This window comes from Carex rostrata, chromosome 12 (genome assembly GCF_964058835.1).
Source record: "Carex rostrata chromosome 12, lpCarRost1.2, whole genome shotgun sequence".
Classification (NCBI taxonomy): domain Eukaryota; kingdom Viridiplantae; phylum Streptophyta; class Magnoliopsida; order Poales; family Cyperaceae; genus Carex; species Carex rostrata.
The window spans coordinates 5,832,182-5,845,756 of record NC_135929.1 but is presented as its reverse complement, the minus strand read 5'-3'; the positions used below and the strand labels follow the sequence as shown (position 1 = coordinate 5,845,756).

Genomic DNA, 13,575 nt, shown 5'->3' with positions numbered 1-13,575 from the left:
GTGGTTTTTGTGGGTCCCGCCATGAGCGGCTGTCGAGTGCCGCATAGGCGAACGATGCGCAAAGCGCAATACGACGACGAAAGATTGCCAGCTGTCGCTGGGGCCCAGTTGCCTTCTTTCTATTTATCTAAGAAAAAAAAAAGAGCGAAAGCAAAACTGGAATTTAGCTCATTATTACAGAAATAAAATACATTGAATTTTTTAATTTAAATCCCATTACTAATAATTAAGCATTGTTTAATTAAATAACCCGGGCCCACTTGGGGGTAGCTGGGGCGGACCCAACACCGCTAAATCTCTATAAAACCCCAGAGAGCGGTGCTCCAAATCCAATCGGTAAAAGGGGGAGAAAAAGAGAAAATAGTAGTTTTGGTTTAGAGAGGAGGAAGAGCAAAGAGACGGAGACTGAGAAGCAGGTAAGGAGACGGATAGGAGATAATCTCTTCCTCTTTATTTATATCTCTGTCTTTCAATCCCTTTGTTGAATTTAGTGTGCCAGTATGTAGCTGTTGCTTTGAATTAATTAGATTAGACACGGTAGATGTTTCATGAAAATTGTTATTGAGTTGTTAGTTTTTTCGGGAGTTTTTGCTTTTCTATTTCGGCGCAAAGCAAATTATCTCTGGATACATGCGTCGGTCGCGTGGCGAGAGAAGGGTTTGACCTTGTGCTAATTCGTCAGAGATTTAGTTCCAGATCTGTTTTTCTTTTTCTTTTTTATACTTTTCTGTTTTCATAGTCCACAAGGCATGTGGTTTGTTTTTTAGCCAATGGTTCTGATGTTTATATATTCGTTTATTATTAATTCAGTGCTATTAGCTGCCTAATTCTGTGTTCTGTCTGGTCTCATTAATTTGGTATAAAGGATCATTTCAGGTTTATTCTGACTGCTCAAAAGATTAATGCTAAAACTCTTGTGAGAGCTTGAACATTTTTTTGTTCAAATTCATAAACAAGCATAGTAGCTTTAACTCTTTTAATGGTTAAATCTTAACTCCTGTTTGCTTCTGAGCTATGCTTTGGTTTTGCTTGCATCGAATAATTTCAACTTTTTAATGTTCATTCCTCTAATTTAGTTTTAAAATTCCCATCATCTGTTATGTTTCCACCTGCAGTGCAGATTTGTTTCCATTCTAAATATACCCCATTCTAATTCTTACCATTTTTTTTATTTCTAACGCAGGTGGTACAAAGCAAAACGTTGCTTTTTGCCCACCAACATTCCCTCTAAACCCTTGATTTCAGCACAACAAACACACACCGACTTTCACAACATTCAGAACAGGAGATGTCAAGTGCGCACGGCTTAAGCTTCAAGCTTCGCAATGGCTCCCTCTTGGGTGTGGCACCTCCATCACATCTCAAGAGAAACATCCATCAAGGTGGCCGTGCTGCTCAGTTATCTGTTTCCCGCCGCCTCAATGCTAATTCAATAGAGAGCGAGTTTCTTGGCACAAACTCCCCGGTGCCAGAGGAGGTGGCACAGCCTTGGGAAGAGCAGGAGGAGAAACAGGTTGTTGGGCTCGAGAATGGAAATGGGTCCGAGCAAAGGTCATTGTCAATGCTGCCTGAGAAGCCAATTGGGCTGTATGATCCTTCATTCGAGAGGGATTCATGCGGTGTTGGATTCATTGCCGAGCTCTCAGGAGAGTACAAGCGCGAAACGGTAAGGACCTTTTCACCTGGTAAATGTATTATTTATTTAATTTTATTCTGTTTAACATATTTATTCAGGAAGATTAATGGTTCCACCTTCCAAACTTTAATAAAGTTGGTTTTAATTATGGTCCTCAACTTTACTGGATGTGACCCTACTGCTTTCCTCTACATAATATTGTTTCTTTCTTCTGATGTCCTTTTCATAAAAAAAATAAAATGGAGCTTGATTGAATTACAATTCCATTTTCCTTTTTGGAAATTCAGGTTGCTGATGCTATAACAATGCTTGAGAGGATGGCCCACAGAGGTGCATGTGGTTGTGAAGAGAACACTGGTGATGGTGCCGGTATCCTAGTTGCTATTCCTCGTGGCTTCTTTAAGGAGGTACATTACTCCCAATTTTTGTTAAATGAACTCGTGACTGAATTGAAGGTACTGTAAAATTTGGACGTTAGTAAACAAGAATGATTATTTTTTTAAATGCTGAAATTCATGGTGTACCATTCCTTTTTTCAGGTGACTAAAGATGCCGGATTTGAGCTGCCGCAACCTGGTGAGTATGCAGTTGGCATGTTCTTCCTGCCGCAAGATGAAAAACGCAGAGAACTTAGCAAAACAGTTTTTACAACGGTACTGCCCCTTTTACCTCTATATTTGGTCAAGACTTCATCAAAGGAGCGTATAATAATTTATGTTTATTTTTAGGTCGCTGAGTCCCTGGGTCACACTGTGCTTGGCTGGCGTGCAGTCCCAACTGACAATTCTGATTTGGGTCAGTCAGCCCTTGACACAGAGCCGGTGATAGAACAGGCCTTCCTCACAAAAAGCCCCAAATCTACTGCCAGCTTTGAGCAGCAGGTGTTGTGTTTTTGTATAAGTAAAATTCAATCAGTGGAGATCGATTTTTCACTAAATTTATAGGCATTGATTTAAGCGGGCACTTTTTTGGTTGTTGATATCAGATGTTCATATTGAGGAAGCTATCTATTGTTTCCATCCGAGCTGCTTTGGGCCTCCAAGTTGGCAGCGGTAAGAGGGATTACTATGTGTGCTCTCTTTCTTCAAGGTACTTATATCTATATGCTCATTGAACATTTGATTTTGTCTTGAATCATTCACTTAATATTATTTTTCTTCTAAATCTCTTTTCTTTATTTTTGTTCACTGTAAAAATTTAGGACTGTGGTGTACAAAGGCCAGCTAAAACCTTCTCAGTTGAAGGGGTACTATTATGCAGATCTAGGTGATGAAAATTTTTCGAGTTACATGGCCCTGGTAAATGCTTCCTATCCCACCCTTTTTTATTAGCTCTGGTGAGTTGATAGCAATCGTCCAGTGGGGTTTGTAAAAATGATTAATCTAATAAGGCAGAATATTTTAAATATGCCTTCTTTTCTATCTTTGGAGCTGTATCATTGCCCCCAAGTGATTTCACAGGTCAACCTATTGTTTCAAGCTCTCCATATTGCACATAAATAAGAATTGCAGGATTGTATAGTACATACCTGAATTACAGAATACCATGTGCCCAATAACTATTAAAACCTCCCAAAAATAAAATAAAACTGGTAAAATTGGTGTAGCAGTAATGGGTACTGCCCAGTACCGCTGATACATTACCAAACCGTACTAGCATGAACACCTGTATGGTACTTGTATTTGGTGCTACAATTCTTGATGCATGTTGCACATCTGGAGAGCCTCTGACATAAAATTGCAAACAACATTTTTCTTGCAATTTTATCTTTGCATGGAACTCTGAATTGCTTGGAAATATACTTGGGGGGGCAATAGTACAGGTCTTAAGCGGGTAAACGGGTAGCGGGCTTTCTATGGTTGACCATAAACCCATCTTGCAGAATATCCTGATGCAGTTGTTACTCCTGTGCTCTTGTGCTTCAGGATGAGACTCGCAAAATTGTTTGGTTTGTAATGAAAGGTTATGTTTTGCATTGTATCTAAACTTAATCAACTTAACATTCTAATTAAAGTGAAGATGTTATTCCAGATTGCTCCATACATTTAGTACTAAGCCTAATATGCCGTTGAATCACATGGTCAAAACCTGACATTAGCTCTTGTGTACTGTCTTACCAAATTAGTTGAGGGTCTCGCCTAAGTTGTAACCAGCCAATATACACTGGTACAGGCCAGGACTTGTGCCCAGAACAGCATCCGTCAAAGTTTTTTTTTTTTTTAAAACCCAATAACCTTGAACCTGAAAAATAAAAAAAAGGAAAAGGAAAATAAATCAAGAACGGTGATGTGTTTAAGAGTCCTGCTACGTGTTGTTCGACAAAACAAGCCTGATATCCTCCTTTTCCAAAAGGAAAGAAATGTTAGTTATACTAATTTTGTATTTGAATGTATATATACAGGTCCATTCACGATTCTCAACAAATACCTTCCCAAGCTGGGACCGTGCTCAACCTATGCGTGTCATAGGCCACAATGGAGAGATTAACACTCTCCGAGGGAACAAAAACTGGTACGATATAATTGTAGCTTTTTTTTGTTTTTTTCCTTTCGTCCATTACCATTGTTATTTACTATTTATTATTCATTTTTTTCTGCTTGCTTTCTGTAAAATCTGTTCATCTGTGTTAACTTTCATCTTGCTCGTATCTTCGGTCCACAGGATGAAGGCACGCGAAGGCCTTTTAAAATGCGAGAAGCTGGGCCTATCAAAGGAAGAGATGAAGAGGATTCTTCCCATTGTTGATGCCACATCATCTGATTCAGGTGCATAAAGATATTATTTTTGTTTCCCCTACCTCCCATCAGTGCCGCCCTAATGCTTAGATATTTATTATTTCAGGTGCATTTGATGGGGCACTTGAGCTGCTTGTAAGGGCAGGCAGAAACCTTCCGGAAGCCATCATGATGATGATACCAGAAGCATGGCAGAATGATTTGAACATGGATCCTGAGAGGAAGGCTCTCTATGAGTACTTCTCAGCTCTCATGGAACCCTGGGATGGGCCTGCTCTCATCTCGTGTAAGTCTCTAGCTTCTTCTGAGAGGCCATAAGCATGTGGTCCTGTTTGCAGTGTCGCATTTTATATCTTATGGAAGTCTTACAGAGGAAATATACATATGAAAAGAAAAATGTTCTCGTGTCTCGAATCTGAAGAAGACTCGCTTTTTTGTTAAAGTCCATCTCCCATATTTTTTTCTTGGTTCTGTTTTCAGTTACTGATGGGAGGTACCTAGGGGCAACACTTGACCGAAATGGGCTGAGACCGGGCCGGTTCTATATCACACACAGTGACCGTGTGATAATGGCAAGCGAGGTTGGTGTAGTTGACGTCGACCCCGCTGATGTGGCGAAGAAGGGTCGCCTTAACCCTGGCATGATGCTCCTAGTTGACTTTGAGAACCACAAGGTTGTAGATGATGATGCCTTGAAGAAGCAGTATTCTGAGGCAAGACCATATGGTGAGTGGCTCAAGAGGCAGAAGCTGACGCTTGCCGACATTGTGGATTCAGTTCCTGAGCCGGAGCGAGTTGCCCCGAGAATCCCTGGGTCTCTTCCTGTGAGTTTCTAACTTGGTCTTGGGTATATTCTTTCGGTTTTTGGAGCATTTTTTTAATGTGTGAGGAGATTCTGTTCTGTGTGTTTTACCTGTTGAGAATTGTTTGAGCACAGGATTATAGTTGAACAGTTATTTATTTGTTGGTCTATTCCCATTCAGGAACAAGATGAGGAAAATCAGGGCATTCGAGGAATTTTATCTCCACTTAAGGCTTTTGGGTATGTAGTAACACAAATCACAATCCGCTTACCAATTTTTCAAATTATGTTTTTATTCATTTTTCCACTCTCTTTCTCTCTGTCCAGCTTTACAGTAGAGGCTTTGGAGATGCTTCTGCTCCCCATGGTAAATGACTCGACTGAGGCACTTGGTTCAATGGGCAATGACGCACCTCTTGCCGTCATGTCAAACCGCGACAAGCTGACCTTCGAGTACTTTAAACAGATGTTCGCACAAGTCACGAACCCTCCGATTGACCCGATTCGTGAGAAGATCGTGACCTCCATGGAGTGTATGGTAGGGCCTGAAGGTGATTTGTCAGAGACGACTGAGGGGCAGTGCAACAGGCTTGCTTTAAAGGGACCACTCCTGTCAACTGATGAAATGGAGGCTATCAAAAAGATGGATTACAGGGGGTGGAAGAGCAAGGTGCTCAACACAACATACCCCAAGGTGTTGGGCCGCGAGGGCCTTGAGCAGACACTTGACCGTCTCTGTGCTGAAGCCCGTGAGGCCATTCATGAGGGGTACAACATGATTGTACTGTCTGATAGAGGTTAGCTTTGTTTATTGTCTTTGCTTGTGATGCCAAAAGAATATAGATAATTAGAAGATGAGATCCAAGCGAATAAGATTTCCTGAAAAGCATGGATAGGAAAAAAGAAAATATTATAATATCTGTGAACCCTTGAAACCAAAATACCCTCAAGTAAGTACAGGTGCCCTGGTAAAAATTCAATCATACTTGTAATATTGATACCATACATCATAAGTACATAACATTTGGATATTTGGAATCATCTTTGTAATATTTTGTATTTTAGGGTTTTCGCCTGAGTCTGTTGCAGTCAGTTCTCTCTTGGCTGTCGGTGCGGTGCACCAGCACCTTGTCTCTAAGCTCGAGCGCACGCGTGTCGGCCTCTTGGTTGAGTCAGCTGAACCACGTGAGGTGCACCACTTCTGCACCCTGGTTGGCTATGGTGCTGATGCCATTTGCCCATACCTTGCCATCGAGGCAATCTGGCGCCTCCAAGCTGACAAAAAGATCCCTCCCAAGGAGACCGGCGAGTCATATACCAGAGAAGAGCTTGTACACAAGTATTTCTATGCAACCAACTACGGTATAATGAAGGTGCTTGCAAAAATGGGTATTTCAACACTTGCTTCCTACAAAGGTGCACAAATCTTCGAGGCACTTGGTCTTTCTAAGAAGGTGATTGACAAATGCTTCTTGGGCACCCCGAGCCGTGTTGATGGTGCCTCGTTTGAGGTGCTAGCAAGGGATGCACTTCGCCTTCATGATGTGGCATTCCCCACTAGAACTCCACCTCCCGGAAGTGCAGATGCAACAGCATTGCCTAACCCAGGCGACTATCACTGGAGGAAAGGAGGTGAGATACACTTAAATGACCCTCTTGCTATGGCCAAACTACAAGAGGCGGCGAGGCTTGACAGCCGGGCTGCATACAAGGAGTATTCAGCACGCATACAAGAGCTGAATAAGCAATGCAATCTTCGGGGTATGTTAAAATTTAAGGATGTGGAGGGGAAAATATCTGTGGATGAGGTGGAACCTGCAAAAAATCTCGTGAAGCGATTCGTTACCGGAGCCATGAGTTATGGTTCAATCTCGCTTGAGGCACATACCACACTTGCCATTGCCATGAACAAGCTTGGTGGCAAATCTAATACTGGTATTGTTTAAATTTGATTAAGAGTTCATGGTGTAATATCTTATTAATTCTTGTTTGGTTCTTATGTAACTATGCCCATCTCTTTGAAGGTGAGGGAGGGGAGCAGCCAGCACGCATGGAGCCTCTGCCAGATGGTACGATGAACCCAAAGAGAAGTGCAATCAAGCAAGTTGCCAGCGGTCGGTTTGGTGTTAACAGCTACTACCTCACAAATGCTGATGAACTTCAGATTAAGATGGCCCAGGTAGTTTTTCTCTCTATCCACATTGTTGTACTCGAGAAATAAATTGCAGATTTCTTCACCTCTGTGACAACCTGAACGTAATTGTTTGTTCTACTATTTGGTTTTGTTAAACAGGGTGCTAAGCCAGGCGAAGGAGGTGAGCTTCCTGGCGGCAAGGTAATAGGTGATATTGCCGTCACAAGGCATTCGACAGCCGGTGTAGGTCTCATCAGCCCTCCACCTCACCATGACATCTACTCTATTGAGGACCTGGCACAGCTCATCCATGACCTCAAGGTAACATACCAATTATAGTATTCCTAGTAGCTTGTCCCTTCAGCAACTCAAACCATTTCTCATATCTTTTCTCGTTGTTTACAGAACTCAAACCCTGGAGCTCGGATCAGTGTGAAACTAGTCTCTGAGGCTGGTGTAGGGGTTGTTGCTAGTGGTGTTGTCAAGGGGCATGCAGAACATGTCCTCATCTCTGGCCATGATGGTGGTACTGGTGCCTCCCGCTGGACTGGCATCAAGAATGCTGGTCTTCCATGGGAACTTGGTCTGGCCGAGACCCACCAAACCCTAGTTGCTAATGGCCTACGTGGCCGTGCTGTTGTACAAACTGACGGCCAACTCAAGACTGGTCGGGATGTTGCCATTGCTTGCCTTCTCGGTGCTGAGGAGTTCGGGTTTAGTACCGCTCCTTTGATCACTCTTGGTTGCATCATGATGCGCAAGTGTCACACCAACTTGTGCCCTGTCGGTATCGCTACTCAAGACCCTGAGCTGAGGAAAAAATTTAAAGGTGAGCCAGAACATGTGATCAACTTCTTCTTCATGCTTGCCGAGGAGTTGCGGGAAATTATGGCCCAGCTCGGCTTCCGCACCATACATGAGATGGTTGGCCGCTCTGACATGCTTGAGATCGATCCTGAGGTGGTGCAAGCCAATGAGAAGCTAGAGAACATTGATCTATCGAAGATCCTGAAGCCGGCAGCTGAGATCCGTCCAGGTGCCGCACAGTACTGCATTGAGAAGCAAGATCATGGCTTGGAATTGGCTCTTGACAACAAGCTGATTGAAAAGGCACAAGTCACTCTTGCTGACCCAAGCATCAAGGTGTACATTGAGGTTCCAATCATAAATGTGAACCGCTCTGTTGGTACCATGCTAAGCCATGAGGTGACAAAACGGTACCACCTCAAGGGTTTGAACGAGGACACAATCCATGTCAAGTTGACGGGCAGCGCGGGCCAGAGTTTTGGTGCTTTCCTCTGCCCGGGCATCACTCTAGAGCTTGAAGGAGACAGCAACGACTATGTTGGGAAGGGGTTATCTGGTGGCAAAATCATAGTTTACCCCCCGAGACAGAGTACATTTGTACCCAAGGACAATATTGTCATTGGAAATGTGGCATTGTATGGTGCCATAGAAGGTGAAGCCTACTTCAACGGCATGGCTGCTGAGAGGTTTTGTGTGCGCAACTCTGGTGCAAAGGCAGTTGTTGAGGGTGTTGGAGACCATGGGTGTGAGTACATGACTGGTGGCACAGTCGTAATTTTAGGTAGAACCGGACGCAACTTTGCTGCAGGCATGAGTGGTGGCATTGCATATGTGCTAGACGTGGATGGAAAATTCTCAAGCCGGTGCAACACAGAGTTGGTTGATTTGGAGAGTATAGTGGAGCAAGAAGATGTGAACATCTTGAAAATGATGATTGAGCAGCACAGAAGATACACGCGAAGTGATTGGGCGAGTGAGGTGCTCAACAATTTTGAAAGCATGATAACCAAGTTTGTGAAGGTGTTCCCGAGGGATTACAAGAGGGTTCTCAAAGAGAATGCTGCAAAGGAGGCCGAGGAGAGGGCAATGAAGGCAAAGGAACAAGCTATCGTTCGTGAAGCTGTTGCTGCTGCACCGGTACCAGTTGGTGTGGTGAGTGGATTTTATGTCAAAGCTACTTTGACAGTATTTGATTTGATTTTGTTTATTAATCAAGTTCTTTGATATTGTTTAGGTTGCAGAATCAGTGAGACCAACTGATGTTGAGAATGCGATAAAGAAGGGAGGCTTTATTAAATACGAGAGGAAGGCGATTTCATACAGGGACCCCTTGGAGAGGATCCAGGACTATAATGAAGTGGCCATTGAAAATGTTCCTGGTGCGCTGCTCAAGACACAGTCAGCTCGTTGCATGGATTGTGGGACCCCCTTCTGTCATCAGGTGCATATCAGTACTATCTCAGTGATAAAGTTATTTCCTTAATCAACCTTCCTGCCTTGATTTTCAATTTTTTTTTCCTTCCACAGGAGAGCGCTGGTGCTGGATGCCCACTTGGAAACAAGATACCTGAATTCAATGAGTTGGTGCACCAAAACAGATGGCGCGAAGCCTTGGACCGACTCTTGGAGACAAATAACTTTCCCGAGTTCACGGGCAGGGTGTGTCCTGCCCCTTGTGAGGGTTCATGTGTTCTCGGCATTATTGAAAATCCTGTTTCTATTAAGAGCATCGAATGTGCCATAATTGACAAGGGCTTCGCTGAAAATTGGATTGTGCCCAGACCTCCTCTCCAAAGAACAGGGTATAGCTTTTTCTGTCAAGTAATATATCCATGATGATTTTCCTTCCATTCACTTTGAGTTATTAGGCCGAGATATACTGTTAACATTTAGCTTTGTCAATACATAATGTCTATAATTTTAGCTGTCAAAATCATTATATTGTCTAACATCTAACAACAAGCATGCACTCTTCTATTGCAGGAAGAAGGTGGCCATCATTGGAAGCGGGCCAGCTGGCATGGCGGCTGCGGACCAGCTGAATAAGATGGGGCATTTGGTGACGGTGTATGAGAGGGCTGACAGAATCGGTGGCCTGATGATGTATGGTGTGCCTAACATGAAGACCGACAAGATCGGTGTGGTGCAGCGCCGTGTTGACCTCATGGCCAAGGAAGGCATCACCTTTGTCACTAATGCACACGTAGGTGTTGACCCCAACTACTCCCTGGAAACCCTCCGTGCTGATAATGATGCGATCATTCTTGCTTGCGGTGCCACTAATGCGAGGTACTTTGCCTATAATAAACTTGAAATTTTTATTACTTTGTTTTATATTGTTGATTGCATTTTTCCTTTGCTTGATGTGTGTTGTTGAGGTTTAAGTTGGGCCAGAGCTTGAGGTTAGTTGAGATTTTGTGTTGGAATAAGAGTCCAGGCACAGTTTGGTAACAATTCTGATATGTTTATGTGTTCCCCTGGCTTTTGTTATGCTTAGTTGTGATCTTATTTTGAGGATTTAAGGTTTAGTTTATCCATTCATTAGCATGTATCAATTCCATAACAGACCTGGCAGATCCTGTACCACTGCACTCTCATGTACCAACCACAAAAACTCTCTTGGGGGTGGTATGAACAATGCCTTACATGTGCACAAGAATTGAAAGCATATAATTAATCACATCTTTGATTTTGGTTTTATATAGGGATCTGAATATTGAAGGGAGGGATCTTAAGGGGGTACACTTTGCAATGCAATTCCTTCATGCCAACACGAAGAGCTTGCTTGACAGCAACTTGGAAGATGGAAATTACATCAGTGCCAAGGGAAAGAAGGTTGTGGTGATTGGAGGTGGTGACACTGGCACAGATTGTATTGGCACATCAATCCGACATGGCTGTACCCAGGTTGTAAACCTGGAGCTCTTGTCTAAGCCACCTCCCACCAGAGCTAAGAACAACCCGTGGCCACAGGTGAATTTCTACCTTTTAGAAGTGGTTATTCCGGTCCTTTTACTAGGACAATGGATGTTTTAGACAATTACTCCTAAAATATAATTTTCAATATCAATGTTCCGATGAGGTCTTAGTGTTCAACTGAGGCCTAAGCAGTGGCGCATAAGCACAACATTAGCTTACCTTCATCGACTTCATTGGAACAGAATTCTATATCACAAATCAAAACTGTAAACTAGATATAGAAACGGACTACATTTTGTGGACATAAATATTTAACTTTTTTTTTTTGTGTGTAGTGGCCGAAAGTATTCAAAGTGGATTACGGGCACCAGGAGGCAGAGAGCAAGTTCGGCAGTGACCCGAGGACATACGAGGTGATGACGAAACGCTTCATTGGGGACGAAAATGGAGCCGTGAAGGCCCTCGAGGTGGTGCGAGTACAATGGGAGAAGGACGCCGCTGGTCGGATGTTCCCCAAGGGGGTTGAGGGGTCGCAACAGATAATCGAGGCCGATCTCGTCCTCTTAGCCATGGGCTTCCTTGGTCCCGAACCTGTAATTTTCATTTCAGTTTGATTTCTTGTTGATTTAAGATTCACAAAATTAATCTCAGATCGCACAACTTAATACAACACTGATGTAAATGTGTGAGGTAATGCATGCATGTCATAGTCCTTACTTTTGTTTTGCTTTTCATTGCTTTATATAGACCGTTGCCGAGAAGCTAGGCTTGGAGAAAGACATGCGTTCGAACTTCAAAGCCCAGTTTGGCCGCTTCTCAACCAATGTAGATGGGGTGTTTGCTGCTGGTGACTGCAGGCGGGGCCAGTCTCTGGTTGTGTGGGCCATCACTGAGGGCCGTCAGGCAGCAGCATCTGTTGACAAGTATATAATGAGGGATGAGCCGGCGAATGCACCAATCAACCCTGCTGGAAATCTCGTGCAACCCGTCACTGCTTGAAAGTGAAATTTTGAACTAATTCTTTGGCACCTCTTTGCGGGGTTAAAGATTTATCAATTTTGCAGGGTGCCTGAAATTTTGTGGGTTTTCTCTGTGGTTTTCTTTATATGGGTTTTGTGGATTTTTGTTTACAAAAGGTGCTGCTCGTTGAGGTGGCTTTTTTTTTTATTGTCATGAATAATTTATGTATAGAGTAACGTGTTAAAATGTTTATAGCTGGGAAAGTTGTTGATTGAAAGGTGCCTATAGATTTTGTTACACTTTCCTGATCTTGGTGATTTTGAAATTTTGTAGATTATATTGGTTATTTTCGTATATGGAATATATTGTTCCGTTTATCTTGTTAATTATTGCTATATGTTTTTTCCGAAGTAGGTAATTGGGAAATTTTGTTAACAAAAATAAAAAGAGAGTTCACAAAAAGAGAGGCAAAGAATATAGAATTAAAATCATTAATTACATGTGAGTTAATCCTATGATTGGAAGGGTAATCGATTGTGGATGCGTCTATTTTGTTCCTTTTGAGTGAAATATGGACGTTTGGTTGAAAGAATGAAAAGAATGTTACATTCTTCCGACGCATCATTGTAGGTAATATAACGATCAAATAGTTTTGACTTTTGAGTCATATCTCTTTATTAAATCAAAAGTTTTATTGCGATCAAATCAAAAGTAATTAAACTAATTAACTACTTTAGATGGGCCTCAACTTTAATCTGGAAAAAAACGATGATCCCATTGTTACGTCCCGAATTGAAATCAGTTGGATCTCACTTTAACAGAACGTTTGTATTTTTATTTTTATTTATTTTTTTCTAAAAAAATAAAATATTGTCATATCATATTGATAAAAATATATTGGCATATCTTACATTTGGGATTCATTTCGCCAACTGTGGACCAAAAAAAAAAAAAATCAACTGCCAATTTCATTTGGATAATTTGGCGGTAATTAATTACATAGGTTTAAAATAATTAAACTAATTAAATGGTAGCGAATGAAATTGATATGTAACATGTAAATTAGTTTTTCCACAAAATCTTCATGCTTGTATTAATAAAGTCAGGTTCAAATCTAGCCATAAACTTCTGCCAATGCATTCAAATTGCATTAGCCACAATACAACCACATATCACCTAAGAATATGGTGTTGTATACGCATGCGTGATCAACTACTAATTGAAAAGTTTATTCTGTTTCGAACATACCTATTCTTTGACAAGGTTGACGAAAATTAGATGTCGTGTTAAATTTAATTGAACATTTCACTTAAAAACTGCGAGTCTACAATCTTCTCAATCAAAGTGAAGAAGAATGGTCAATTGATGTCTGCTCTATCATGAAACCTAATGTCTCCCTATTAATTAATCTTGATAAAAATTTATCAGATATTTACAATACGTGCCACGCATATATATAATACGATAAGTTTGCAATTCTTGTCCTCTGACTACAGATGTTGTAAAACTAGGAGTGTTAACTTGTACGATACGGATTGGGTGGAGGCAATATTATATTTATATCCATTAAGTTTGATTTGAA

At 41.8% G+C, this 13,575-nt stretch overlaps 1 protein-coding gene across 2 annotated transcripts; it reads left to right on the top strand.

Annotated features, from left to right (window-relative positions):
- The first annotated feature begins 282 nt into the window (after positions 1-282).
- Positions 283-12,370, top strand: GLT1 (NADH-dependent glutamate synthase 1). Of its 2 annotated transcripts, XM_078312641.1 has the most exons (23): positions 283-416; positions 1,184-1,666; positions 1,924-2,043; positions 2,176-2,289; positions 2,365-2,517; positions 2,622-2,725; positions 2,838-2,934; positions 4,038-4,147; positions 4,298-4,401; positions 4,478-4,657; positions 4,852-5,195; positions 5,355-5,413; positions 5,501-5,970; positions 6,239-7,108; positions 7,198-7,352; positions 7,467-7,628; positions 7,713-9,266; positions 9,349-9,555; positions 9,642-9,916; positions 10,098-10,403; positions 10,820-11,087; positions 11,369-11,626; positions 11,781-12,370. In XM_078312641.1, the coding sequence occupies exons 2-23, from the start codon at positions 1,289-1,291 to the stop codon at positions 12,030-12,032; spliced, it is 6,540 nt and encodes a 2,179-aa protein (XP_078168767.1). In that variant the 5' UTR covers positions 283-416; positions 1,184-1,288; the 3' UTR covers positions 12,033-12,370. The 2 variants fall into 2 exon arrangements, with proteins under 2 accessions (XP_078168767.1, XP_078168769.1); XM_078312643.1 differs by lacking the exons at positions 283-416; positions 1,184-1,666; positions 1,924-2,043; ... (2 more) ...; positions 2,622-2,725; positions 2,838-2,934 and adding an exon at positions 3,456-3,598.
- The last annotated feature ends 1,205 nt before the right edge of the window (positions 12,371-13,575 follow it).

Coding starts and splice junctions, on each gene's coding strand:
- GLT1 (XM_078312641.1), top strand. CDS start 1,289: ATGTCAAGTGCGCACGGCTTAAGCTTCAAGCTTCGCAATGGCTCCCTC. Junction 5,971..6,238: donor GATTGTACTGTCTGATAGAG/GTTAGCTTTGTT, acceptor TTTGTATTTTAG/GGTTTTCGCCTGAGTCTGTT. Junction 7,629..7,712: donor AGCTCATCCATGACCTCAAG/GTAACATACCAA, acceptor CGTTGTTTACAG/AACTCAAACCCTGGAGCTCG.